Source organism: Remersonia thermophila, chromosome 4 (assembly GCF_042764415.1).
Source record: "Remersonia thermophila strain ATCC 22073 chromosome 4, whole genome shotgun sequence".
Classification (NCBI taxonomy): domain Eukaryota; kingdom Fungi; phylum Ascomycota; class Sordariomycetes; order Sordariales; family Chaetomiaceae; genus Remersonia; species Remersonia thermophila.
Window position 1 is genome coordinate 2,828,520 of NC_092220.1, and position 26,483 is coordinate 2,855,002.

The 26,483-nt window shown below is 61.2% G+C and overlaps 5 protein-coding genes across 5 annotated transcripts; 3 read left to right on the forward strand and 2 right to left on the reverse strand.

Moving 5' to 3' along the window:
- Window positions 1-763: 763 nt before the first annotated feature.
- On the forward strand, window positions 764-4,489 carry VTJ83DRAFT_4953 (uncharacterized protein; the record flags this gene model as incomplete). Its single annotated transcript, XM_071011499.1, has 2 exons — window positions 764-920; window positions 1,017-4,489. 2 exons carry the CDS (start codon window positions 764-766, stop codon window positions 4,487-4,489), a joined length of 3,630 nt encoding a protein of 1,209 aa, XP_070866403.1.
- Window positions 4,490-5,884: 1,395 nt separating this feature from the next.
- VTJ83DRAFT_4954 (uncharacterized protein) lies at window positions 5,885-8,879 on the forward strand (the record flags this gene model as incomplete). The annotated part of the gene is made up of 3 exons (XM_071011500.1): window positions 5,885-5,982; window positions 6,065-6,225; window positions 6,301-8,879. The coding sequence occupies 3 exons, from the start codon at window positions 5,885-5,887 to the stop codon at window positions 8,877-8,879; spliced, it is 2,838 nt and encodes a 945-aa protein (XP_070866404.1).
- A 1,327-nt stretch (window positions 8,880-10,206) lies between these two features.
- VTJ83DRAFT_4955 (uncharacterized protein) lies at window positions 10,207-12,646 on the reverse strand (the record flags this gene model as incomplete). The annotated part of the gene is made up of 3 exons (XM_071011501.1): window positions 10,207-12,168; window positions 12,249-12,428; window positions 12,545-12,646. The coding sequence occupies 3 exons, from the start codon at window positions 12,644-12,646 to the stop codon at window positions 10,207-10,209; spliced, it is 2,244 nt and encodes a 747-aa protein (XP_070866405.1).
- Window positions 12,647-14,351: 1,705 nt separating this feature from the next.
- VTJ83DRAFT_4956 (uncharacterized protein) lies at window positions 14,352-15,131 on the forward strand (the record flags this gene model as incomplete). The annotated part of the gene is made up of 2 exons (XM_071011502.1): window positions 14,352-14,452; window positions 14,552-15,131. The coding sequence occupies 2 exons, from the start codon at window positions 14,352-14,354 to the stop codon at window positions 15,129-15,131; spliced, it is 681 nt and encodes a 226-aa protein (XP_070866406.1).
- Window positions 15,132-16,851: 1,720 nt separating this feature from the next.
- On the reverse strand, window positions 16,852-19,705 carry VTJ83DRAFT_4957 (uncharacterized protein; the record flags this gene model as incomplete). The annotated part of the gene is made up of 4 exons (XM_071011503.1): window positions 16,852-17,933; window positions 17,997-18,188; window positions 18,977-18,984; window positions 19,047-19,705. 4 exons carry the CDS (start codon window positions 19,703-19,705, stop codon window positions 16,852-16,854), a joined length of 1,941 nt encoding a protein of 646 aa, XP_070866407.1.
- Between the last annotated feature and the right edge of the window lie 6,778 nt (window positions 19,706-26,483).

Sequence of the window (26,483 nt, forward strand, 5' to 3'; positions counted from 1 at the left end):
GTGCTCCGAGTGGGGTGAAGGGGGGGGAGAGAGGAGGTGTAAGCGTTGAGCTAGTGTCGGGTCCTCCCAATCTCCTGGGGGGGCTGGGGCTCCGAACAAGCAAGCATAGAGAGTAGTAATAGTGAAGGAAACAGAAGGAGAAGCATATGTTGCTCAAGGTCAGGTAGGTTGAGTCACGCCTTTTCTGGTTTTCTTTTCTCTCTTTTTTTCAGCCTTCTTGTACTTAGGAACCCCCCCCCCCCTTGTACATGCTGCAACTACAGGGCGCGCGATGCATCGGCGTGATTCACCTTAGGGTGGAGAGCGGGGCAGTCTCTCCGAAGATGCATGGAGGCGTCGGTTAGGGTTCTCCCCTTAGGAGGAATGGCTGAAACAAAAATCCAGGACAGGTTGAGACATAGGTGCTGGAGAGGGAAAGTGTTCTGTTCCTCCGAGAGCGGTACCAAGGTGTGGCTAAGGGCATCATGACCATGGTCGGTGGGAAGGGTTTGTCAACTTTTTTACAATGCCGTCGCACTTTGTTGCCGCGGGATGGACAGATCGGGAAAGTCGGGGTAGGGTGGGTCCGCCTTATCGCCCCGCATCCGCCGATTAGCGGGCGGTCAAGAGCGGCAGAACCGGGAATTTCCAATGGCAAGCTCTCTCTCGGTCCTGCGTCAAAGTTCATGGCCATGCGTTGACCGCAGCATCTCTGACGGCATCCAGACCCAAAGACCCTTCAACGTTCCGGGCTGGGCTTTTTTGGGGTCGCCTCGCCACGCAAATGGGGAAACGGCTTGCTCGCGGGCCCGATGGCGCCCCGGCGCCCCGGAAGCGTCAAAAAGTCGTGCATGAGGCGCCCACGTCGGAAGACGTCCATACCAGCCGCCAGCTTCAGCAGCTCCTCGCCTTCACCCAGGACCCGGCGAGGGCACGACATGGTACGTTGGGTCGACGTTCCGTGTCTCTTGGCAGCGCGTTGGCTTTTGCGTCTTCGCCTTGGATCCAGACCGCATGCTGACGGCCCTCCCCCCCAGGTCTGCAATCCTTCAAGCTGTTCCTCGACGAGCTGCTCGGCTCCAACGCTGCCGACGCCGAGCGCCATCGCATCCTCCGCGATTACCTCCAGGCTACCCGGCCCGCCGCCGCCGCCGCTGCCAACGACGATGATGACAACGACAACGATGCCACAAACACCGTCTTCCTGCCCGATGTCATGCAGACATGGAGCTATGGCGCCCAGACCAACAACGACAACCTCATGTCGGCCGTGCCCGTCGTCCTCGCCCTGCTCCTCAAGCTTCTGGGCCGCTCGCTCGATACGGTGGCCGTCGGCCTGGGCATCTGCAGGACCCTCCTCCAAAAGCGCCAGCAGGACCTGATCGCACGGAACCTGTCGGCGGACAAGGGGAAATCCTTCATCATCGCTCCCACGCTGCGCATGCTCCGGGAGGTCGTCGGCTTCGACGGCGGTGCCGTGGCCCGCCCTCTCTTTCGCGCCCGCATGTCCACCCTCAAGTCGCTGGCCCGGAACATGGGCATCGTGCACATGGGCGACGATGCCGAGGACCCCAAGCGCCCGTCCACCCGCACCCACGCCGTCCTCTTCTTCCTCAGCTGCCTGCGCTTCCTGCACCCCGAGGCCAAGAAGGAGCTGCTCTCCCAGCGCGACATCGTCGCCGCTCTCACCCGCGACGTCAAGCAGGACCCGCCCTACCTGGTGCGCGAGCTTCTTGACGGCCTACGAACCCACGTCTTGCTCGACGACAAGCTGCCGCGCGAGGCCAAGACCGGCTTGCTGACCGCCTCGACCCTTACCCGCCTCGCCGCGCTCTACCAGTACCGCTTGGATGCCGCCGAGGAAGGCAACGACGACGATGGCACGCGCCCCGTCGCCGATATGGCTCACGAGTTCCTCATGGCGGCCTGCACGAACCCCTCGTGCGGCGTGCTGCGTCAGGACTCGGGCTTCTACCCCCGCGAGGTGGACCCCAACGCCTTGATCCCGCCCGCGGAGCTCGATGACCTGGGCCTCGAAGCCGTCGTGTGGATGAACAAGTACAAGCAGGAGGTGCCGGTGAGGAATTACACCCTCGCCAACTTCCTGCCCAACCTGCGCCCGTGGTCGAGCGTCAACCAGAGCGAGCTTATCACGGCCGTCTTTCGTGTTGCCCCCGAGCTGGTCGCCCACTACTTCCTCGCCAACAAGTCCTTCACCTTTGAGCCCAAGCTGACCGCGACGTGGATCGGTTACGCGGCCTTCGTTTTCAAGACGGCCGCTTTGCCCCTGCCCGAGTGCTTTGGCCACCACGGGGGCTACCCCCAGCTTCCACCGCCCACCTCCATCGTGATCGACAACATCCTCCCTCCTCCCGTGAACCAAAAGGCGCTGTCTCGGAGCCTGGCCAGCCCATCCAACCTGATCGCCTTCTTCGCCACGCGCATCATGGTGGTGGCCATCGAGAAGCTGGACGCCGCCGTCAAGATGCACCTTGACCCGTCGCACGCCAACCAGACCGTCTGGGCCGAGGCGGCGCGTAGGCTGGTCGATGCCTTTTGCCAGCGGAGCCCCGGCATCCAAGACATGATCAACGCGTACCGCGCCATCCCCGAGGGCGACGTCCTGCACCGCGAGGCCGCGAGCCGGCTGCTTCGGCTCTGCTACGAGGTTTTGCCGCAGGTCGCCCTCATGGCCAAGTTCGACGTGTCCCCCTTCCTCGAGACGTCGCTGGCCAGGCTGTCGCGGGCGGAGGCCCAAGACCCCAGAGACTTTGTCATGGGCCTCCACGAGCTCAAAAACCTGCTTGCCATGGCGGGGTACTCGCCGGGCATGCGCTGGTTCTCCGGCGCCGCCGGCGGGTCGGATCCGCAGTCGCTGTCGCCGTTCACGCGGCTGCTCAAGGTGTGCGTCGAAGCGCCCGAGGGGGTTGAGCTCAGCACGATGCGCGAGGTCCTCGGCTTTGTGGCGGCCGAGCAGCAGCTGGTGGTTGACACGACTGCTGCTGCTGCTGCTGCCGCCGCCGCCGCCGCCGCCGCCGCCGCCGACAACAACAACAACAACAATAACAACAACAAGCCGCACAAGAAGAAGATGCACCGTGGGCTTTTCGCGCTGCTCGAAGCGCTGCAGGTTCTGCGCCGCTCGCACCCGGACTCGGCCGCCCAGATCTGGCCGTTCCTCGATAACTGCCTGACCCGCTGCGCCAACGCGCCGGTCAAATACGTCGAGCGGATGCACGAGCTGGCGCGGGAGGCTTTGGAGGCTCGGGGCGGGGACCGGTCGGATGCCGTCGCGAGCCCTCTGGCCTTGGCCATGCTAGAGCAGCTGCCCTTTGCGGCGGCTCGGGACAAGGAGCAGCCCGTGTTGAAGGCGCTAGGCCGGTTCTTGCCTCTGTTTCTGGGGCTGTCTGCGACGGCGGGCGAGAGCAGGTGGCTGCTGGAGCTTGTGTTTTCCAAGATGCTGGCTCACCTTGCGGATAGCAAAGGCAGGCTTGCCAAGGCTGGCGTCCCAGGCGGGCTCAAGTTTGAATTCCACCCGCTCCCTCTGGAGATTGCTGCCGAAGGTCAGAAGAGCTCTCCCGCGATCGCCTCGCCGGAGCAGAAAGAAGCACGGCCGGCCGGCGACTCGGCGCCTCTCCTGGACGCCTCCGCGTTGGAGCAAGCCCTGGACGTGCCCGACGCGCTCGCCGTCGACCACTCGGCGCTCGTCAAGTGGGCCTCCAAAACCGTTGATGAACTCATCGACGAAGGCTACCTCGTCTCCCTCATGTCCCTCCTCGCCTCGGAGCACGCTAGCATCCGCAAAGAGTCCCTCGTCAACGTCCTCAAAGCCGCCGCGCGCATCCAGCAGTCCGAGCACGACGAGCGCGAGCAAGTCTGGCTCCTTCTCTCGGAGCTCGCCGAGACGGCGCGGGAGGTCAACATCGACGCCGGCCCCCTCCCCTCGCACCTCGTCGCGTTTGCCTGCCACGCCCTGCAGGTGCTTCGCGACCCGCTCTCGCCGCTGTATGCCAAGGTCAACACGTTCCTCACGCGCGGGCCGATGTGGAGCCCGACCCGGCTGCCGCTCGTGGACGAGGTGCTCGGCGAGGACCCGGGCACGGCGCCGGATGCCTACTACGCGCAGCTGGCCTGGCTGCTGGGCTACCTCCTCGACGGCCTGCGGACGCCGAGGGACCTGGAGCTGCTGCACCGCAAAAGGGCCGCCAAAGGGCCGGTGCTGGAGCGCGTGCTGGCCGTGGGCGGGGGGAATCCGTTCCTGCGCCAGACGCTGAGGGCGCAGGTGCTGAGGCTCGTGTACAGGGCGACCAAGGTCGAGGGGGGCAGCACGACGCTGACGACGAGGTTTGGCATTGCGAACTGGTTGGAGGAACGAAGGGCGGCGTGCGAGGCCAAGGGGGATACGGACGAGGCGGCCGTGTGCGAAGGGTTGAAGAGGAGGGTGTGGGAGACGTGCGAGAGGGAGAGGGTCCAGGGGTGGAGCAGAGGGGGGTTGGCGTTGGAGGCTTGAGCAGGAAACATAATCATAACGTTGTAAGAGGCATCGAGTGTAGGCGTACTGCGTCCAGATGGCCGGTGTTTGGGATGGATATGCATAAGTATAAGTAGATATGGGTGAAGCAACTATCGGGGGATTTCGGGCATGATCTTTGCATCTTGATATTGGAGAGAGAGAGAGAGAGAGTTCAGAAGCAGCGATATTGTTTCGCTACTTTGTCCTTGTAACCAAGTAACTAGCTGAGTTCTCATGAGGTATTCTCGTCGGACATTTGCAAAATACTTGTTTCCTTTCTTTTTTTCTTTTTTTTTTTTTTTGTGGACAACCCCGGGGAATCATCAGGGAGCTGGATGTTGCTGAATGTTGATGATGGGGAGAGGAATGCTGCCTTAAGGAATGGAAGGTCGGGTGAGGTCAGGTCAGGCACCTTAGGTAAGCAAAGAGAAGGCTACCGGTAGGTCGAGGGTAAGTTACAGTACACAGCTAGTTACAGCCCAATACGCTGCGTCATGTAACTGCAGTCAGGTGCGACCAACCTGAAGCTTGAGCCCAAGGCGAAACCAAAACCAAAACCAAAACCCAAACCAAACCAAACCCAAGCCAAAACCAAGCCCCAACCATTTGTCCCCGCCGTCGGCCCAAAAGGGCCTCAGCTTGAGTTAGCGGACAGCCTCCCCTCTACATACTTGGTACAGACCGACCACACCACACCACACCACACCACACACCACACACCGCACACCACATACCACACACCACACACCACCGGTGCACCATCCACCATCCGCCATCCACCAACCCACAAACCCACACACCCAACCAACCAACCAACCAACCAACCCCTCCAAGTTTTGTCGTTTCAACAAGGCATCCATTTACCTGCTTTTGCAACCTGCAGACCTCGCACACTGACCGCACCTTCATCCCTTCTCGCCCCTCCAAATCCCGCATCATCGATCGAAGCTCTCTCTCTTCCTCTCTCTCTACTTCTCTCTCTCTCTTCTTCTCTCTCTCTCCCTCCATCCCTTCCCCACCAGCCAATTCACCAAGACGGCTCAAATCAAATTGGGCTTGCCCTAGCTCCCGTCGTTGTCGCTGTTTGGCCAACCCAACCCCCAACATTGGGACTCTAGTGCCGACCGTTCGGTTCATTTTTGCCCTTTTGGTCCTCCAACCCATCTCTCGCCAGTCACCTCTACAACCTGCAGCCGTCTTTTTCTGCAGAACCCGACCACCAAGCCACCGCTCTCCTCCGACCGACCGACCAACCGACCGCGTATCGACAAGAAACGACACGACATACCGCCGGCCTCTCCACCTACCCCTCACGGGCACTCGCCCGCCCTCCCCCAGAGATACCTCGGCCACGCCACAGCTCCAGCGCATGGTGGCTAACGAGCCGCGATTATGGCCGTCCGATACTCGGTAGAGTTCTTGCTGCACCTGCGCGAGTCGCCGCTATGCATCAAGCCTTCCAACCTCCCTCCCGCCGAGGAGTGGATGGGGTACGTCGGCTCGCCTGCTGCTGCCCTACGCCGTTCTGGAGGTTCCTCAAAGTCTCTAACGCTGCCTGTCCCTCCCCCCTAGACCACCTCCCGATACCATTCGCAACAACAACAACAACAACAACGGCAACAACCAGCAACAAAGGACCACCGGCGACCGCTCCAAGCCGGCTGAGGGTGCCCTCCTGAACCAGGACTTCAGGCGTCAGCCTCACGACCGCAATGGCTCCCGGAATACCTCGAGTAAGCTGCTTCCCGCCTCGCTGCCGTACGTCTCGTTCCCTTCTCCGCTGACCAGAGCTCCCGACACCCACGCAGACCCCGATGACCTCATCCTCGGCCCGCCCCGCACCAGCTTTGCTTCCTCCTCCGCCACCACCATGCGCACCCCGCGGCCCGGCGAGCTCGACAAGGGCTTTCGGGATTCAGACCGCCAGCAGGACCGCTCCGACCGCTTCAACTTCCGCAACCGTACCGGCGACCCGGATGGTCCTCCTGACCGCTTCGGCCGAGACACCAGGGACACCCGCAGCAGCGGCAGCAACAACAACAACAGCAACAACAACAACAACCACAATAACGGCCTCCGCCGACGCGGCGATCAGGATCAGGACAGCGAAGGCTGGAGCACCGTGAGACCACGCAAGAGCTTCGGCACCGAGGGCGCCGAGCGCTTCCATGGACGCATGGGCGGCGTGGGCGCCGGTACCGGCGACCGCTTCTCGGGCCGCGACGACACCCGGCGTCCCCGCGACAGGGGGGAGGATCGCGACCGAGACCGCGACCTCGGTGACCGCCGCAACCGCACCTTTGACCGCCGGTCCCAGGACGTCGACGGCGACGAGCCCGACACCCCGCGCCGGAACGGCCTGAATCGCAACAAGTCCGAGTCGTGGTTCCGCGACGGCCCCTCGGACCCTCCCCCCATGTCCGCTCGGGAGCGCATCGAAAAGTCCAAGAACTGGCGCGAACGCGACCCGGAAGCACAGCTGGCCGACCGGCATGGAGACCGCCACGGCGATCGCCACGCCGACCGCAACGATCGGGGCTTTGAGCGGAGGTGGGACAGGGGGGACCGTGACCGTGACCGCGACCGCGATCGTCACCACAACCGCGTTGAGAACGACCCCGAATGGCTCGACGAGCCGGCCGACGACAAGGGCCAGGCCCATACCGAAGAGGACTTCAGGAAGTTCATGGAAAGCATGAAGGCCGCCAGGGGAGGAGGAGGAGGAGGAGGCTCCGGCGCGCCCAAGCCCGACGAGAAACCCAGCGCGCCCGCCGACAAGCCGGCCCCCGATGCGGCGGCGAGCACGACCACCCCGACGGAGCAGAAGGCTGCCGCCGCGCCGCCCGCCGCCGAGCCGGGCCCGGACAAGTTCTTTGCCGCCTACGGGAGCGTCACCCTCGAGACCGCCGCTGCCATCACCGCCGAAGCCAAAGACGCGGCAGCAAAACCCAAGGCGGCCAAGTCGTCGCGGTTCATGGCGTTCCTGACTCCCCAGGAGGACAGCCGGGCGCGGGCGGAGCCCGTGACGCCCGGCCCTGGAGGCCAGGCCGGCGACAAGCCCGTGCAGTCGTCGCAGCAGACCGATGCCGATAGGGAAGCGTTTGCGGCCCTCCTCCAGAAGCTCCACATGTCATCGCAACCGAGCGCTCCTCCCGCCCGGGCCGTCTCAACGCCCGGCAGGTATCCCGAGCCGACGCCCTTCCACGAGCTGCAGCACCCAGGAGCCGTTGCATCGCCGGAGCCGTTCCAACAGTACGGCAACGCCGGCCTTCGCGACGATCCCCGTCTGCGGAACGCTCAAGGTCCTTCCGGCCCGATCTACGACGGCGTCTCGCCCCGGCCCATGGGCCCGCCCATGGCTGCTCCGTCTCAGGTGACGCGGCCCGAGCAGGCGCTGCAGGAGCTGCTTGCTCAGCGCCACAACATCCCGAGCCCGGCCTCGCGCGGCGATCCGCAGAGCGCCGCCGCCATCAACAAGAACAGGGAGTTCCTTGTCGGCCTGATGCAGAGGCAGCGCGAAGAGGCTTCCCCCGAACACCTCATGCTCCGCATGCCCCAGCCTACGAAACAGGCGTCGATCGGCAACCTGCCGGATCGCGACCCGGCCGCTCAGCAGCGCCAGCCGATGCGCCCGCAGGGGGCACCTCCCGGCTTCTTTGACGAAGGCCAGTTCCACCCGGGCGACGTTGAGGCCCGCCCCCCGCCCCAGCCCACCCAGATCTTGCAGCGCCCGCCCCCTCCGCCCGGCCTGGACCACCAGATGCTGCCTCCCTTCCACATGGCCGGCGTCAACCCTGCCGGCGCTGGCGGCCCCCCTGGGCCCGGCCAGCTGCCCTTCCAGCGGCCCATGATCCCGCCGCCGGGGCTCAACAACGGCCCGCAGAACATGCCGCCTCAAAACCTTCCCGGCATGGGCATGTTCCCGCCCAACTTCCCCGGTCTGCCTCACGGCCACGGCGCGCCGCCTCCGGGCTCCTTCCCGCCCGGGCCGCCTCCGCCTCACGCCGGAGGTCCCCCGCCCCCGGGCCCTCCTCGCTCCATGCAGCCTCCCCCGGGCTTCTTTGGCGCCGGTCCGTCGCTGCCGGGCTTCATGCCCTTGCCGGGAATGGGCGCCGGCGGCCCCGGACCGGGTGGGTTCCAAGGCGGCCCTGATGGGCCAGGGCCGCAGATGGGACCTAATCCAGGACCTGGCGGCCCCGGAGGACCCCCCGGGTTTCCCGGCATGCCGCCGGGCCCCGGCGGGCCGTTTGATAGGATGGGCGTGATGGATCGGCGCGGCATGATGCCCCCGGGACCTCCCGGGCCGCAGGGACCGCCAGGAGGTCCGCAGGGGCTGCAGGGCCCGATTCCGCAGGGGGTGATGCCGCCTGGGTTCAGGGGTCCTTGAGAGGTTGCGGCCATACCCCCCTGACCCTCGCCCCTCTCCCTCCTCTCTCTCTCTCCGTCTCTCTCTCTCTCTCTCTCTTTGCGCGCGCGCTCTTAATGTTGTTTCTTGCTTGTACAGGGGGATGTATTGCTTGCGTTGTGTCTTTTGGGGGTTGGGGTTGGGGTTGGGGTTGTAGCATCGATCTATCTATCTATCCATCTCTATTTCTCAACCCGCCTCTCGCACTCGGTTGCGCTCTACGTTTATTCTCCTTGCCTCTGGTACCTATCACCCTTCTGTACTCATTTCTCCCTCTATCCTTCTGAGATAGTCACGGGATGGGATCGGCGAGAAAAGGATTGGGCATGGAGCTTGAGGCGGATAGATGGATAGATGGATGGCCGGGCCTGGGAGGATGGACTTTTGGCACCTTAGCTACCCGACCTATCCATTATGTATGACGAGGGGAGAGCAGCACCTGGCATGACCTACCGGGAGGGGGTGGAAAAGGGACGGACGTATGGGACAGAACGACAGCAGAGAGAGGGATGCATGGATGGATGCATGGATGGATGGATAGCTCTTATCTACCTTGCCAAACGTCTCTGGGTGGATATAGTAGTATCCCTTACTTATCTGACCTGGGGGGAGAGCAAGCCATAAATGCCCCCCCAATCAACCGGCATAAGTGTGGACTTGGTGAATCAGGACGTAACTAGCAGCGGGACTGGGCTGGTGCGGGTTTCTCTTTTTTTCTTTCTCTTCTTGCTGGAACAAAGGATTCCTGGGACAAGGACAAGGGGGCACGGCAATGGACTTGGACTTGGGGATCTGGAAGGGGGGGTTAGGAGGGAGGGGGGTATTATTGGGCACACGTCTCCTTGTTGTTTGTTTAGCACAACGGAAATGGTTTCGCTCTGCTTTCTTTCCGTCGTTGTTCCTTTTTTCTTTTTTCCTTGCTTTTACATACTTTGCTACGCCGTGAATACACTTGTCCTGGAGGGGGAGGAGGTCATCTGTACACAGGTTGGATAATGCGTCTATGATGGTTGACACCTCCGGTATTATACAACGTTTCTTTCTTGCAGCCTGTGGACAGTTGCGGTGGCGTGCGTGGAAGGCCATGGTTGAGCCGTGTACCATGCGGCGAGCTCGGTCTTGCAAACACCAAGCCCGGTGAAATGGGATGGGCTGACGGTCATCGAAACATCCATTACATTACTTGGTATTGTATTGTATATAAGGCAGGAGGGAGGTAGGGGACCCTCTTGATACACGCGAGCAGCGCGTATCAGCCCTTGGAGACAGGCTCGGCCGATGTTACCGCGTGGTCCTCGCAGACGACCATCTAACACCGCTCAAACACGCGATACAGCCCCTTGAGATTGGCCACCTCGAGCACGCCATCTTTCATCAGAGAGGTTGTAGCCACGAGGCGGGCTTTGAAGGCCGGGAAGAGGACGTGCTCGAGGGCTCGGCGCACGTGAGCGCGGCGGGCCTTGATGTCGTCGCTGACGGCCTCGGCCTCGTCCGTTGGCGCCCCGCCGTCGTCGGCGACGCCCCCCGGCGTGGCGGGCAGCTGCTCGGGGACGTAAAAGGCGGCGAGCTCGCGGAGAAAGGACTCGAAGCAGGGCTTCTCCTCGGTCCAGTTGACGTTGGGACCCAGCTGCAGCAGGAAGCGCGGCAGCTTGGCAAGCGACGGGTTGTAGCCCTTGACCAGCAGCGGGATGCCGAGCAGCTCGCCGGTCGGGGAGATGTCAAGGGAGAAGTACTCGAGGAGCATCTCGCGACGCTCGATCAGCTGGCGGGCGACCAGCTCGACGATCTCGGACACGTCAAAGTCATCCTCGCCCGCGCCGTCTCCGCCGGCGGCCTGCTCCTCCTGCCGGGCGGCCAGCGTCAGCAGCTCGCGGAGGTCGAGGGGCGGGCGGAAGCGGATGGCGCCAAAGTTGCCAAAGTCGGTCAGGCCCAGCTGGTAAAAGTACTCAAAGCAGACGCGGCCGTAGTCGACCAGGTACAGCTTGACGCCGCCCTGGATGGCGGCGAGGCGGCGGCGTTCGTCCACGACGCCGACGAAGGTGTGGTTGGCAAAGATGTCGGTCAGCTCGTGGTGCATGTCCTCGCGCACCTCGGCACGCAGCTCGCGGATGCTGATGAGGCGGCAGGGGGTGATGTCGCGGTCGACCGTCTCATACTCCATCTCGGCGGCGTCGGCGCCTCCGGGGCCGCCGGGGTCCGTCGACGTCGCACCTCCGGCGCCGGAGGCCGGCGCCGCGGGAGCGAACATGCTGGTGATCTTCCGCAGGTTTGCGTCGGTCCGCACAAGGTTGCTTTCGTGCGGCCTCGCCGCCGGGGCTTTGCGCCCGGCGCCGCCCGGCTTGGGGGCCGTAGAGGAGGCGGGACCGGGCGACTGGGCGCCCGGGGCGGCACCAGAGCCCGCGGCACCAGGAAGCAAGGTCTGGGCGAGAAAGGTGCGGCTGGCATCGACGGCGGCCAGCTTGGAGCGGATGTGTTCGCAGATGGCCTGGATGATCTCGTCTTCGTTGAGGAAGTTGACCTCGCGCTTGGTTGGGTGCACGTTGACGTCGACGCGGCGCGGGTCAATCTCGAGGCTGAGATAGACAAAGGGGTGGCCATTCTTGGGCAGAAAGGCCGCGTACGTCTGCTCGATGGCCTTGCGAATGCTGGACGACTCGACGCACCTGTGGTTGATGAAGAGCAGGACGGTGGTCCTTTTGGTGCTGTAGTTGGCGTTGGTGGCCAGCCCCGTGGCCTTGAAGCCCCAGCGGTCATCCGAGGTGGAAAAGTCGGTCAGCTCATTGGCGACGGCGGCCCCGTAGAGCTGGCGGATCCTGTCGAGGCAGGAGGCGCCGGCCTGGATGGCGATGCTGGCGGACGACTCGCCCTGCTTCTTGCACGAGAAGGCGACATGGTCGCAATGGACGGCGTAGCGGCCGACCATGTCGATGATCTTGTTGTACTCATCCGAGGGGGAGCGGAAGGCTCTCCGGCGGGTGGGCACGTTGTAAAAGAGATCCTCGACGGTGATCTGGGTGCCCTGGCGGCCGGCGACGGGCTTGGGGTCGGGCGACTGGCCGGGCTTGGACGGCACCAGCCGCCCGGCATCGTAGTGAGCGCGCCACGCGCAGCTCGAATCGCGCGTCTTGGTGGTGACGGTGAGATGGGCGATGTGGCTGATGCTGGCCAAGGCCTCGCCGCGGAAGCCGTAGGTGGCGATGGTCTGCAGGTCCTCAAACGTTTGCAGCTTGGAGGTGGTGAAGCGCTCGCAGAGAATGGGCAGGTCGTCCTTCTGTTTGGTGAGGCTGTGCGTGAGCGATGAGCCGGCAGAGAGGCAGGCAGACTCGAAACGCATGGGAGGGACGGGCGCACATCAATGCCACAGCCATTGTCGGTGATTTGCAAAAGCTTCAAGCCGCCGTCCTTGACAAGGACCTCGATGGCGGTCGACCCCGCGTCGACGGCGTTCTCGATGAGCTCCTTGAGAGCGTGGACAGGAGCGACGATGATTTCGCCGGCAGCAATCTTGTTGACGACGTCTTGGTCGAGGGGCTGAGTCTCGGTGAGCGGCGAACACACCCAACACAATGCGCACGCCGGATTCCGTCCCAGCCAGAGGGCGCGGCCAAGCCAGGGATCAAGCGCCGTCTCGGGGCTCGCAAGCATACCTTGATGCGACGAGGGACAGCAGCCGCATCATCGAGGGGATCATCGGCTTTCCGCTTGACGCCCCGGGGTCCATCGACATCCATAGCCTCGGGGTCGCTCATTGTCTGCAATCTGCAACGGATCGTCTTGCGTGTCGGACGAAGCTCTGTTGAATTTCAAGATGCTGAGTTTCAACGGACTTGACTGCCGGGCCTGACACCGTGCCCCACTCGCTCTGCCTGAGCTGAGGACGTCGAGCACCCCCAGGCAGCCAGCAACCTGGAACAGGACTTGTTCAGGTGGGAAGGAAAGAAAAAACACACAGGAGATGCACGAAATGTCCACGAGTCCTGTTGGCTGCTTGTTTCTCGTCGCTGTCGCTGATGGTTGCTCCACTGCCGGCCCGGGGAAGTGAACGAGGTTGAGACCAGGAGGCCCACCTACGCACTATGTCGCACACCAAAACACGGGCCAATGTAGTTGACTAACAACCGTGTATGTACACAGTAGTTACCTAGTTACCCGTTCCTGGTTGTCGGGAGAAAGTCCCCGCCCGCGCGCGGGCGGGTGCACGACCGGACGGCCCGCCAAAAAAAGTGGGGATGCGTGAGTGGGCCCAGCCCCTGGCAGACGTTCCCGACGACCTTGCGGCCCATAGCAAGTCCGATACGTCATCATGACGGGATCATGACCTACCTTGCAAAGCTCTACACTTCTGCGTACACTCGCATGCCGACCTTCGGGTGAGCTGAGGGCGTGACCCTCGGAGAGAGCTGAACTCTTCCTCTCCTGGCAACGTCATTGCCGTAAGTTTTCGCTAAGGAGGCGGGAATATCCAAAATAGCACCATGGAGGGAATCTAGGTTGCGTTGGTCAGGGGGCCATGGCCAAACGCAGCCCTGTTTCTTGAACGCACAGCTCCCTCTCAGCTCCTCGCAATCCACCGTTGGCGGCGATGCACTAGCGCGGCGCTCTGTCTCATATTCTGCCATGAATGGTGTGGGACCAGTGTTGAGTTCGTTCAGCCCGTCCCCTGCTCGGCGCACCGGACAGCAGTGCACATGCCGCGCAGTAGCATCTCAAGGGGCTCCAGATCGATGGCCGATCCGGCGGCATGGCCAGCGGTTACTCTGATCTGCCTGGGCCTCGAGGGACAAGGGTGGCAGAGTTTTCCCTGACCCTACCACCCGCCGACCACGCTGCCTTGCCATCCTGCTTCCATCGTCGTCCGCTGTCTTGGTCAGGTTGAGGGTTGGCTGTTGTCATGCCAGCCGTGCCGTGCCGTGCTGCTTCCTGCCGTCGTTTGGTCACTCCTCCAGCTTTCCGCGCACGCCCCTGAGCCTCGTGTTTCTCATGACGGCGGTCCCTAATCACATGGAAGCCAGTTGCCATCATGTCGGCTCCGGGAGAGATCATGCAAAACCTTGCATACCCGCTCTTGCACGCGCCGACCCAAGCTATCCGGCCCCACCGTGGGCTCCTCAGGCGCAGCAGCAAGGCGGCCAACTGTGTCTCACCGCCAGGCGAATCACTCACCGGCTGCTGCTGCTGGTGTTGCTGCTGCTGTTCATGGTCACGTTTGTGTTGATAGATTCAGGCGATGGAAGGTCGGCAGCCTCTCCTAGATTCCCTAGCCAGCGACATAAGAATAGCAACTCGACCTACACGCGGTACCTAAGGTCCATGAATGCCACAGGACCTCAGACCTCCTTCCAGAGATATGCTATCCTCTTGTTTCTATAACAAGTGCACCATCCAAAACCTTGGCTTTTCATACTTGTCGGCCTCCACTCAGCAACCCGCCTATCTTCCACGAACAACAAAACCATGAACAACCACTGGCAGTGGGATCGCCACGGCCTTCCCAGCCCAGCTCCGACGCTGAGCGAGTCCTCGCTCCAAGTCAATCAAGCTTCCGCAAGCACCCGGTGAGCCACCACCTCTTCTTGCATGGGCTGCAGCACCTCCCCGACAATGTCCTGAAGAGAAACGACAACAGCTCGACGCCAACTAACTTGACCCCGCAGATCCAGAAGCCCGGTGGCCGCCTCCGAACGTTCCCACCCGGGGCCAGGGACACACCCATCTCTCTCCTTCGCGCAGCAGGCCCACCTCGCCGCTGCTCCTTGCGAGCGGTGGGACCACGAGGACGTGTTAAGGGATCTGATCAACCCCATCAACCCTTCCAACCAGGCCCCTCGCGGCACGAAGCGGCAGCGGCAGCGCCAGGGAAGCAACGGTAGCAGCAACAACAGCAACGACGACGACGACGACGACGACGACGACGACGACGACGACGACCATCTCTACAGAGATCGAAGGAAGAGGCCAGTACCCGCTGATCGCGCCGAGCTTGGTGCCCAGCCGGCTGCAGAACGGGACGGGCTCATCGAGGAGCTGAACGACCTGTTGGTCAACAGTCCCATTCCAACCGCTGCTGCTACCGCTACCGCTACTGCTCACCATCCGGGACCATCCACCACATCTCTGTGGCCGTCGCCCACCTTGGCAAGACCCCCCCACAACCACACCAGCAGCACCGCCGCACGGCCCTGCCCCGCCGCCATCACCATCCCCCGGCTCCAGAACATCGTCAGGTCCCCGTGATCGTCCTTCACCCTGACCCCGAAGCGCGGGAGCCACAAGCGACCAGCGCCCGCCCCCAAGCTTCACCCTCCCCTTCCTCCTCCTCCTCCTCCTCCGCTCCGCAGTCCCATCGCGACGCGCTCCTCATGCGCCCGGCCCGACACCGGTCATCGGAGCCACGACGGAGGCGGTTCCGATGAGAACCGGTTCTCCGGGCCCGACAAGACCCGCCGCGGCCATGCCCTACCTATGCCTCGGAAAGGAGAGCCCTGGGAGGAGCAGGGCGCGGGGTGGCAAGGGTTAGGGTTATGTGCAGGCATATCACGTGATACAGTCCGGGAGGGGCGAGGCCGACAGTCCGAGAATGTAACTATGTCTCGAGACAAAAGGTCGCTAGCTGCCAAGGCATGGACTCATTGCAGGTCTAATTCTTTTGGTTGGTCTTTTCTTTTTCACGCACAACGAGCTACCTCCTCCCCCTTCGTTTTGTATGACGTTTCGATGTCATCGTTCGGTACCGTTTTAGTCATCTCACCCTCGTTAACCAGCCCCAACGTGCTTATAGATGGACAGAGACCACTTGACTGATCCCTTTGCCGTTCCTCCCGGTGCAGACTCATAGATGCATATGAGACCAGCAGCAACCAAAGGCAAAATATATCACGTCTTCCCTTAAGAAAAAAAAAAAGGCACCGGGTATATCATCCCCAATCAAACTGGATTTTCTTGAGAAGCGAAGATCTAGAAGAACAACAAATACACGAAGAGAAGAAGATAAGAGAAGAGCTACACAAGCCGTTCCAGAAAACGGCCATGCCGCCCCCCAAAAGAAAAACAATGCCAAAAGGCGTGGAAAAGCGGCCGGAGATACGCCCGGTATTCCTTCCGTTTTCCGCCTCAAGGCCCAACCCCTGATGCAGCCCTACTCCCCCGCCTCCCCTCCTCGCCGCTACCACCGAATACCAGGTACTGTGCAGGCCGTCGGAGGACGAGGAGAACAAGGAAAGAGGAGAAAGAAGCCAAGAGGGGAAGAAGAAAGAAAAGAAAAACAAGAGGAAAACGAGAGAAAAGAAGCGAACAAACAAAGCGATAAGGAGTGGAGAGAAAGTAGGCTGTGCCGCCGGAACGAAGGTAAGAACAGAAAGATATACAAATAACAAGAAGCCTTGGAAAAACAAAGCGGCAAAGCAAGATGAGGAAAAAAAAAGTGAGGCCAAAAAGGTGAAGGAAAAGAAAGAGCATACAATGGAGAAAAGAAGTGAAGAAGAAGAAGAAGTGATGAAGAGAAGTGACAAAAGGAAAATGAAAAAGAAACAAATAAAAAACAAAGAAGAGAAAAAAGGGGGTTTCAGAAATGGGCCCAGCCATACAAAACACCAAAGGTCCGGAGAGCATGCCCCCCCCTCGCTCCCTCTTTCACCCCCCTTCTCATGCCTTCCCACTCTCCTGCTATCGCCATCACACCACACCATGCCATGTCTCCCAAATGCTCAAAACACGGGTATGTAAACTTGTGAAAGGGGTATACGGTGGTATCATCACGAAGAAGAAGCAGAAAAGAAAAAAAAAGAGGAAGAGAGCAAACACAAAAGAAAATCGACATCGTCGAGCGAGGGCGGCCGTGAGAACCAGCAGATAATCTTCTCTCTGGCTTCGTCTTCGTATGCGTCGTCATTTCGTTGGTTTTTATGTCGGGTCATGAAATGTGGTCCACTCCCCAGCCTGGATGGAGGGATTTTCATCATGGGCCTTTCGTCGTGCCAGGGGTTTCCAGCAACCCGCCTATCCCTATCCGAGACCTGTCATCACGAGGATACGCCGGTGGAGGGGGCTGCTGCTGTTGTTGCTGCTGTTGCTGTTGATGACGGTGATAATGCTGCTGCTGCTGCTGTTGTTGTTGTTGTTGTTGTTGTTGCTGTAGCGAGGGCTCAAACGTCTGGCGTGGGCCCGGAGGAGGAGTTCGTATCCTCGGGAGCGTCAGGAGCGGATAGTCGGGACCTTGGGGCGGCCGGCTAGACGGCGGCATCTCCGGCCTCGGCGGCTGGTACATCCCTGGCGTGGTGGGATGGTCGGGCCTGTGTGGGGAGATGCCATACGAGGACGCAAAGCTCGGGCTCCTTGTGGGCAGGAAATGCGTTGGCACGCTCGCCGGCCCGCCTTGCCTTGAATCGTAGCCAGGGTCGCTTAGCCTTCCGTGCCGAGAGTCAAAGGTGGCGGAGAGCGGCGTAGGCTGCGAGTATGACGGAAATCCCAGCTCGAATGGCGCTCCTACGTCCCTCAAGCTCGGGGAAGGCGTCGGATAGGACGGTCGGTGCGTCGTCTGGCTCAGCAGGAGAACGATGAAGTAGATCGAGTCTCGGCTCGCGAGCCCGGCACGGACTGAAACATGACGCGCCTGTCCATCGTCGCCCACGAACGTGATTGTCTCTGTCCAGGGCAGCAAGTACCGGGATACTTCGTCCGGAGAGAACCCAAGAGTTTGCATCATGGCCTCGGTCCGCTCGTTGGATATCGGCGGCAGGTAGGCCGGGTTCTTCCTCATCTGCTCCTCCTGCGCGTACCGACGGAGATCGGTCGCTTTGTGGCGGTCTTCGACCACGGTCACGTCCCGGAGCTCGCGCCCTGCGAGCGAAGCCCGACCGACAGCAGCCAGGAAGGCGCTCGACGTTCGTGAGAAGCAGAGGTCGAACCTCAGGTACGCCACCGGCTCCTCGGTGATTCGAGGGGTGGCAGCGATGGCCAAGGGAGGTGGGTAGATGTTCGCGATGCTGGGGTCAACGTTGGCCAGGGAGCGCTCGGAGAACCTAGGGACGATGGGCTCGGCTGGCTGGGTTTTCAGCACGCGGTACGATTGAATCCGGCGGAGAGGGTCATCGTAAACCATACCCAGCGGCGGCCCCGGGCCATACGTCGTCGAAACCGATCTCCTCATGGCGTCTGCCACGCTGCCGAACCTCGCACCCTCATGTTTTGCCTGGCCATCGTCCCGCAGGCGGGGCCGTCCTCGCTTCTTGTGCTGCACATCGATGCACGAGCTCTCCTTGTTGGTGCTGACGCATCTCGAACAGGGACGCTGGTCTAATATGGACAAGTCAGCAACCGCCAATGGCCTGCGAAACGGGATGCTCCAAGCTCGGTGAACAGCCCGGCCAGACTCGGCCTGCTCCGCCAACCCCTTCCTATGGAAACAAACTCGACGACCCTAGAGAGCAAGCAAGGCGCAAAAGCCAGCGGCTTCGCTGGCCCCGAGGGCTGCTTGTCAATGCAACCATCATGGCTCAAGGATCGACGGGCTCGTCGAGGTTGGCGCAAACTCATGGGTCCTCGGAGGCATGGATGGGGGCAAAAGTACCGGGCCGGCATCCCGTAGGATATCACCCCCGCCTTGCAGTAGCGAGCCGCTCGGCTTCAGGCTGTCAAACCTGCTCGGGTGGTGCGTGCCGGCGCCGCCACCATGCCCCCCTCCCCCCAAAATAGAACCGCAAACCGGACTCGCTTGAGCACTGTTCCTGCGGCCCGGAACAAGTCCTGCTGGACCTTTGCAGCGGAGACGGTGCCATTGCTCGTCTCAGCTTGAATGCGTCTCGGATCGGTGGTAAATGGCGGTTCGGTCATCTGGCGTTGCACGCTTGTGCTTGGCGCCGTCGACTGCCGCGCCTAAACGCACTCGGAATTGTTTGACATGGCATGATAATTTGTTCTTCAGCCCCTAGCCACTTCGGAGCCGCAGCGGGCGTGCCGTCTGCGTATCCCGGTTGCTGCTCATGTTTGTTTGGGGCCGAGGGGGGAAGGGGGGATAAACAGAAATGTGCGCATAACGACGGGGCATGAGATGGAAACCAACGTAGTCGGCCCGCAAGACGTACCGTCGCATCTGCCAACCGTCAGTGTTTCAGGGTTTGGGGGACTCGGCCGAGTGGACAAGGGAGGACGAACCGGAGATGGGCTTTTTTGCATGGGACGCACGCAGAAGCCACGTGCCCCTTTGTCTTTCTCTGCGGCTTGGGGGCAGCCTCTTGCAGAGGCTCGGGCGCCGGAGGATGGGATGGCGTCGGATAGGCATGCGTCGGGGTAGGAAGCGGGCCCGGATGGCCTGCCACCGGGCTCGCCGTGGCAGGGCCTGGCGGGTGGGGAGGAGGGGTCGGTTGTGCCGCGAGGTGTCCGAGAGGTTGCGGATAGACAAGAGGTCGCGGCGCCGGCGCCGGCGCTGGCGCTTCAAGGCGAGGGTGGTAACCGTAGGAGGGCCGTTCTGGTGCTGGTGCGTCGGAGAAGTGGCGAGGCCCCGCCGGTATGCTAGACGAGCGTCTCTCGCCGCCGAGACGCGGCGCTGGGATCCCCGGGTACGCATCCTGCGTCGTCGTCGGCGTCGCCTGATAGATGTCTTGGCTCGGGTCGGCGGCCTGCTGGCTGGTCTTTGGGGGGATCAACGGAGACCCCGACATGGGCGGAGACGGGTAGGGCCCGCGACCAGCAGCGCCTCCCGTGTCGGCTCGGGTCCTTTGCAGGTCGATGCCGAAGCGTGCCGGATCTGAGATGCCTCGGCGTTGGCCGAAAGACGTCCAAGAATCGCCGCGCCGGTGGCCGGATTCGGGCATGGAGGAGCGCGTCCCCTGGACGGCTGAGGCGGACCAGAGATGTTACCGAAGGTCTGCCGGATGGCCTGGGCCGAGCCGCACTCCACACGTCGGCCTCGGCAGCGTCCCAGCCTGGGGGGGGAAGGCAGACTTCAATACGGTATCCCAGCGACAGGAGCAGTCAGCAACATGACCCGATGGGACGGGCAGTGCGACGGTATCAGCGGGGCGGCGGCGGTTGAGAGACCAGGACCGGGATATCCCCTACGCCTCGGGTTCGTGGATCCAGAGTGTCGTGCCTCGTCCGCCAGGCGAATCAACGGCCGGCCAAAAGCGGCTCTTCCTTGGGAGAAAGACTGGTCGTGAGGAGCCGGGAGGAAGGGAAAGCGCTCGGAAAGGGTTGAGAAAACCAAAGGGAGGAATCGTCGTGCACGGAAACGAGGCCGAGAAGCGGGCTGCGGTGAGAGTCGGCGGATGCGGCTCGGGTCGTAGACGGTAGAGGTAATCCCCACGGGGCGCCCCTATTTGAGAAAGAAGGAGCGGAAGCAGGGTCTGGGGCCGAACGAAGCGGGCCGGGACTGGTGGTGAAGGGCGGAGCAAAGCCACAGAGACAAAGATGGAGCCGGGTTGGACAAGATGCTGCAATGCGGACCCCGTGTTGGCAGAGACTTGAGGCGGGGGGCTCGACAGGCGGTGCGACCTTTGGGGCGGCGTCGGTTATGATGGAGCGGACTCTCGGGGAGCTGCAGGCCGGAACCGTCACCAGTCAGTCTCCGGTGCCACGGAGCTTCGCTGGCGGGCAAGGAAGAGAGGGCGGTGCGGGGTGGGTGTGCCGGCGGCGGTTGGGTGCTGGTGGAGGGGTCGTCCAGTGTCTTTGTTGGGCCTCGGGGGAGAGAAAACCAGCTCGGATCTCATGGCCAGACGGGACGGAGCGGGAGCAGGCTGATCAAGACTCGAGGGACAAGAGACTTGATGCCCGGCGGTACACGGCGGTTTTTGTGCGAGTTCGAGGCACAGATGCCAATTGACATGGAGCCGGGATGGGAGCCAGGATGGCTTGTTAGTCGAACACCACACAGGGGCCCCCTGGTAGGCGTGGCCGTCCGTCATGGCAGACCCGAAAATCGAAGGGGCGCCAGGGGGATGCCAGAAGAGGGGACCCCCCTGTCCCATGGCCAAGCTGCCCCTCCTTGTCTCCGGGGGAAGCTCTGGTTGACGTGCAGCCGTGGAGATGAAGTCCCGGCGCCGGGGTTGCGGGAGAGGGCGATGTAGAGGTTGGACTCGGGGTTGGGTTGGCATGGAGAACCCGTCAGCCAGGACAACCGTCAAAGACTCCAGAGCATGCATTGCCAACCTTCCAAGCTTCTGTAGGTAGTTACAAGACTCCCCTCAGCAGCGTGCCATCTTGGGGTGAACCAAGGAGGGGTGGGGGAAGAGAGGGAGGGGGGAGGGGGGAGTGTACCGTCACAATAGGGGGGGGGGGTGGGAGGTATGAGAGCGAACTTGACCCTACATACGCCTCCTTCTCTGTTACGGGTACTATGAACAGAGACGGATCATCTATTGGACGTTGAACCATTCTGATGAGGCGGTTTCGTGCGCCCCATCGCAAAGAGACAGGGCGTCTAGCAGGTCAAGCAGCGTGCGGGCGACAAAGTGCTGCTGCGCGCAATTTCCATGATGGGCGCCAGAGGACGGGCCGCTCGTCCGTTGTTGATGCGTCAATGTGCATCCGATCCGAGGGTACCCCCCCCCCCCTCCCTTTCATACCCCCTCCCCCTACCCCCCCTTCCCCCTTGACCACTTTGACCACCACCAGCATTGACCTGGGAAAGCAACATGGGAGTCCAACGGCTTTTGCGTGTCAACCATGCTCCAACGTCACATCCAGCGTACGTGCTTGGCTGGTCTTCTTAGGGCCCTTGGGACCTTGGGACCTTGGGACGGGAGCCGGGTTTGTGGAGGGTTATCTGCGAGTGGCGGATGGATTTCTTGGGGTCTTGGGTGCGGGAAATCCAGAACGAAGACCAAATCCAGGACCAGCTGAGCTGCCAAGCGAGCCGGGGGAGACGCCGTTAGCGTAGACGGCGAAAGGATGGATTCACGGCTCCACGCGACTCGTATGTTCCAAAGTCTTGTCTGTGTCTGATAACTGACCTATCTATTGGTATATTTTCTTGGGTGGACATCATCATCATCATCATCATCATCATCACCACCACCACCACCACCACCACATCAACAGCAGTAACAACAACAAGATCAACAATTAGCCACGGGGCTGCAGGGTTTCCATGTCACAGGAGATACAGATGAATGTAATATACCTGTACTCATCAGGGTGCAAAATGGAACCTGAGAAATAAAATACCAGGGAAGAAAAGAAAACGGGAGCGAGCCCAGACGGAGGGGAGCTCCCAGTTGCGGTTGCAGTTACAGTTACGGTTGCGGTTACAGTCGCAGTGGCTACCAGGTAACCACCTGAGGGAGGTGCTCCTTAGGTGGTAGCTTACCTGGTGTAGACTGCAACGGTCTCATCCCTCCCCGCTCGTGGCTCCCTGGACGGACGGCAGGATCTGATCGACGGAAAGCAGCTTCCATTCCATCCAGCGATCCATTCTGGTAATGCCGTGTGGGCAGGCGGGCAGGCAGGCAGGTGTCATGGATCAGGCACCTATAGTAGTTAATAGTGAATTATTGCTTTTGCCTTCCCCGACCCGAGCCCCCATACCTCTCTCATCGCCTCGGTTGCCACTGGAGCCTCAGAATTCAGGTCTTCCATGTTCTTTCGTTTTTTTTTTTTTTTTTTTTGTGCAACGTACACCGCAAAACTACGTAGGTGCAGTGACCTACCTTAAGTCAGAGGAGCATCGTAGACGGTACATATTCCGTACACCTCAACTGGAGCTCCTTGCCTCGGATCCGAGTGCCATGCCCGCCATTCAGCAAAGCCCACCACACTGCGTACAGAGTAGATCCCGCGCATGGACACCACCCCCGTCTCATTCTGCGCTTCGGCACAGGCTTGTGTGTGTCTTTGGTGGCCTTGGCTTCGTCAACTTGACAGAAGAGGAGCATCTGTAACCGTGTCGGCCAGGGGCCCGGTGCAGGGCCGGTGGGGCAGAGAGATCTGCTCGCTTCCGCATCCATCGCCGGCCACGCTAGTTCAGGTAGGTAGCTAACCGACAAGCCACCTGATCTGGGTCAACGAGATGACAAGCGGGATCGAGCATTTGCGAGCAGCGCACACAGAGTATTCCCCTTTCTTCCTCCGTCGCCACGTCCATGCATCTGCCCTCTCCCTCTTCGGTCGGCCGCCACGTTTTCCACGATGGGGTGTCCCGCTGCACTGCTCGGCGTACCCAATGCGACAGCAGCGGATACGCACATAACCGTGGTCGCACTGAGCGCACAAGCCGCGGGTTCGGTATGCCTCCGGCCTGTCGCATGTGACTTTGCGCTTGCAGCTTGATCCTCCTGCATTCTCCCTCTTTTTTTTTCCGCCGCTGCAGTCGGACCCCAGGCCCTGCCATGATTGGCTTGACGAAAAGGCCTCGGCCGCACGCGACTTGCCCCCCATGTCCCCTTCGTGAGAGCTCCCCGGGGTTGGATGAAGCGTTGCAGATCGAGCTTCCTTCATGGTGCCGGTTCAGGGGAGGCGGGGCCCTCCACGAGAAGCTGCACACCGACATCATCAGCGGCGTCCAGGCCGGGCGGATGCATAATCTCCGGCCGGCCTGGAACGACAACCGCGGCCTGGAACGACAACCGGTCGCATTCAGGCGATGGCGATCTATACGTGTACAGACTGCTGTGGTACACGTCTTCTCTGCACGCACGCCCTACATGCCCATGCCGTAAAGGAAATGCATCGACCACAGGACCGAGTTGAACGGGCCCGACGACGGCGATGCCGCCCCGGCCCTTCCTCCATCATGCTCGGCCGTTGCGGCAGCCGGCGTCGTGCATATCACCCAACTCCCGGGCGCACAGCATGGTGTCTGATGCGGGGGAAGGGAAGGGAAAGAGGAGACAATCCGATACGGGCAATCGTCCGGGGATCGCCTGTGGATCGCTGGCCTGTCATTTCGTCATCTGCAAAGGGGGAAAAAAAACTGCCCGACGTCGAGATCTGGGGAGTTGCCTTCCGTGCACAATCCAATCTACACGAACAGCCCCGCAACAGCATCGAGCACGGACAGGGACCATGGGAGAATTCCTTCACCACTCCCTCCGATCCGAGGCATGGTGATCACATCTTGTGGATGCGATGCATCATCCTTGCAGGGGTCGGGTATGAAGTGATACAAAATCTACGTACCAGCCCTACGGAAGAGCTCTGAAGCGAGCCGCCTCCCCTGTCCATTTCATTATCAGACCCTCCCCCTGCTATAGGTAACGATAACGGTTTTTGTACGGAACGGTAAAGTTACCGTCTGATGGACATGCCAATGCCACGGCGTCGATCATGACGGTGTGCCGACATGGTCGAAAGCCCCCTTTAATTCCGGAAAGTTGGAGGTGCGCGCTGGGCGGGACATGCCGCGGGGTGGTGTTGTTGCTCTCCTGGGCCATGGTGCCATGCTCCAGCGGGCTACCGCACCGTACGGAGCCATCATCAGGGCGCCCGCTGGGGTCGAGGGCCGAACGTGATCTTCCCGGGAATCTTGTCAGCAGGGCCCGAAGGGTTTCCGGGACATGAGAAATTTCCGACGCTTTCCAGCAGCCCCGGCATGATCCCGCCCGCGAGGCCGGACAAGGCCGGGAGGGACCCGACTGTCCCTCTGAGGTGAGGGGTCGGTCATAGGAAACGTTAGTTGGGCACCTCGAGGACATACGGTGTAGGGATCTGGCGTAGATCGCCAACCTTCTCGTAACCAACCAACCAGGCCATCATGACCTACAGATCCCACGTCGATAGCTGGTGGAACTTTGTCGTCCCATGCCGGTCTTTGCGGTCCCGTCTGGGGGTTCTGACGAACAGAAAGATTGCGGGCCCCGCCCTCTCACTTCGCTCATCAAGTGCATACCTACCTCATCAGCCTCGTGCACCTGCTGAGCCTTTGTGTTGGGAGAGCCAAGATCCCCATGCAAGATCAAGCAGAGCGATACAGAGATAGCGGCGCTCCGTGCATCGATTGTCAAAGAAGGAGCCCTGTCTCGTCAACCCCAGAGGCGAAATGAGGCCACCTCTCGACAGCGCTCGACGGGGCATCAAAATCGCCATGTCACATTTCGCGTGTTCCCGGGCGGATGGCGAGCCGCAGACAAACTTCCTCGTTGAGCGTGGTGAGACAAACCCCCGCCCCGAGCATCTGCCCTCCCGCTGTGACATGCTCCAACGCCGGAGCCTGCGCCACCCGACGCTAAAAGATCCATCCCCACGCGCCCGGGAATCCTTGGCAGGTACCCGAGAGACCCAGAGGCAGATCCACCCTTAACATTGTTCCAATATAGGCAGGGATCGAAAGGAACCGTTGCGTCGCACATTGTTGGGGGTTGCCGGCCAGGCTAGGCGGGGAGGGGGGGTGGGGGGAAGGGGGGTCGCTCGACGCTCCGAACGCCATCGACGCCCCCGCAGTTCCTCTGGCGGCCCGTGGTGCGTAGGCTCCGGGCCTCATGGAGACCCTACGATACGATAGGTACCTTAGGTGGAACTCCGCCAGCTCACCTCCGAGGATACCCCAAAAATAATAATACTAATAATAATAATGATAAAAAAGAGAAGCACACCTTTCACATCCATACCTTAGGTCAGGCTGGATGCTCAGAGCATACCTACACAGTAGGTATACTGAAGGAAGGTTCTCGACACGCAGCACAACCAAAGATGCCAGGAGCTTCCAGAGTGCTTCTCGAAGCCCAACCCAGATCACGGAAGCAGAAATGCGCCGGTCGATCAGCTGGGGAAATCACCCCATACTACATACCATCATTGGGAGAGCAGGATGATCATGCTCTCGTGGTTGGGTGGGTTCAGTTATGCGGCAGCCGCACCAATTCGCAACGGCGGCCACGGCAACCACGGCAACGACGGTACCTGGTACATTCACTGCATCCTACCTGCCTACCTACCTAGGTGCCGTTCAGCACACTGGACTGTGGGGCTGCCCTGGTTCAGGTACCAACCAAGGAAGGTCAACCAAGGTAGGTGGGTTGGCACGGCAAGCACGGCGGATGGATTCTTTGGATTCCATCCAGTCCAGCTGCATGCACGGGGCGGGGATAACGTTAGATGCCGTGCAGTTCTTGCTTTCCCGGTCAACCTCGATGAGAGCCTCACACCTGCCTGCGCCCTGAGCTCAACGGCGGGACTCAAACGCTCCACCGAATTGATCATGTGATACTGGACATCAAACATTTTTCAAGCCGTCACAAATGAAAAAAAAAAAAAAAAAAGAAAAAAAATCCAGCTCCGACACAACAACTTTCTGTCAGCATCACATCAACTTACACGATTAGGTCGTGCGGCGCGCACTTCCGTCCGACACGCTGCATTGCAACTCCAACATGGGACCGCGCAACAAAATTTGCCTCGGTAGCTTCCTACCTACTCGTTCATACTTCCTCCCCAGGTAACTCACCACCTAGCCACTCTCGTCAGTAGGTCGTCTTCACCGCCATTAAGAGGCCGCACCCCCCCTCCCCCTCAACAGTTTTGAAACCTCTTATTTTTCGCTCAATGGCAACATGGCGCACGGTAGGTGAAGCTCGGCTTTATTTCACCACACAATGCTACTGCCACGTCGTAGCGTCTTCCCCTCCTCCCCGCCTTGGCGCTCCCCGGACCACGCTCCCG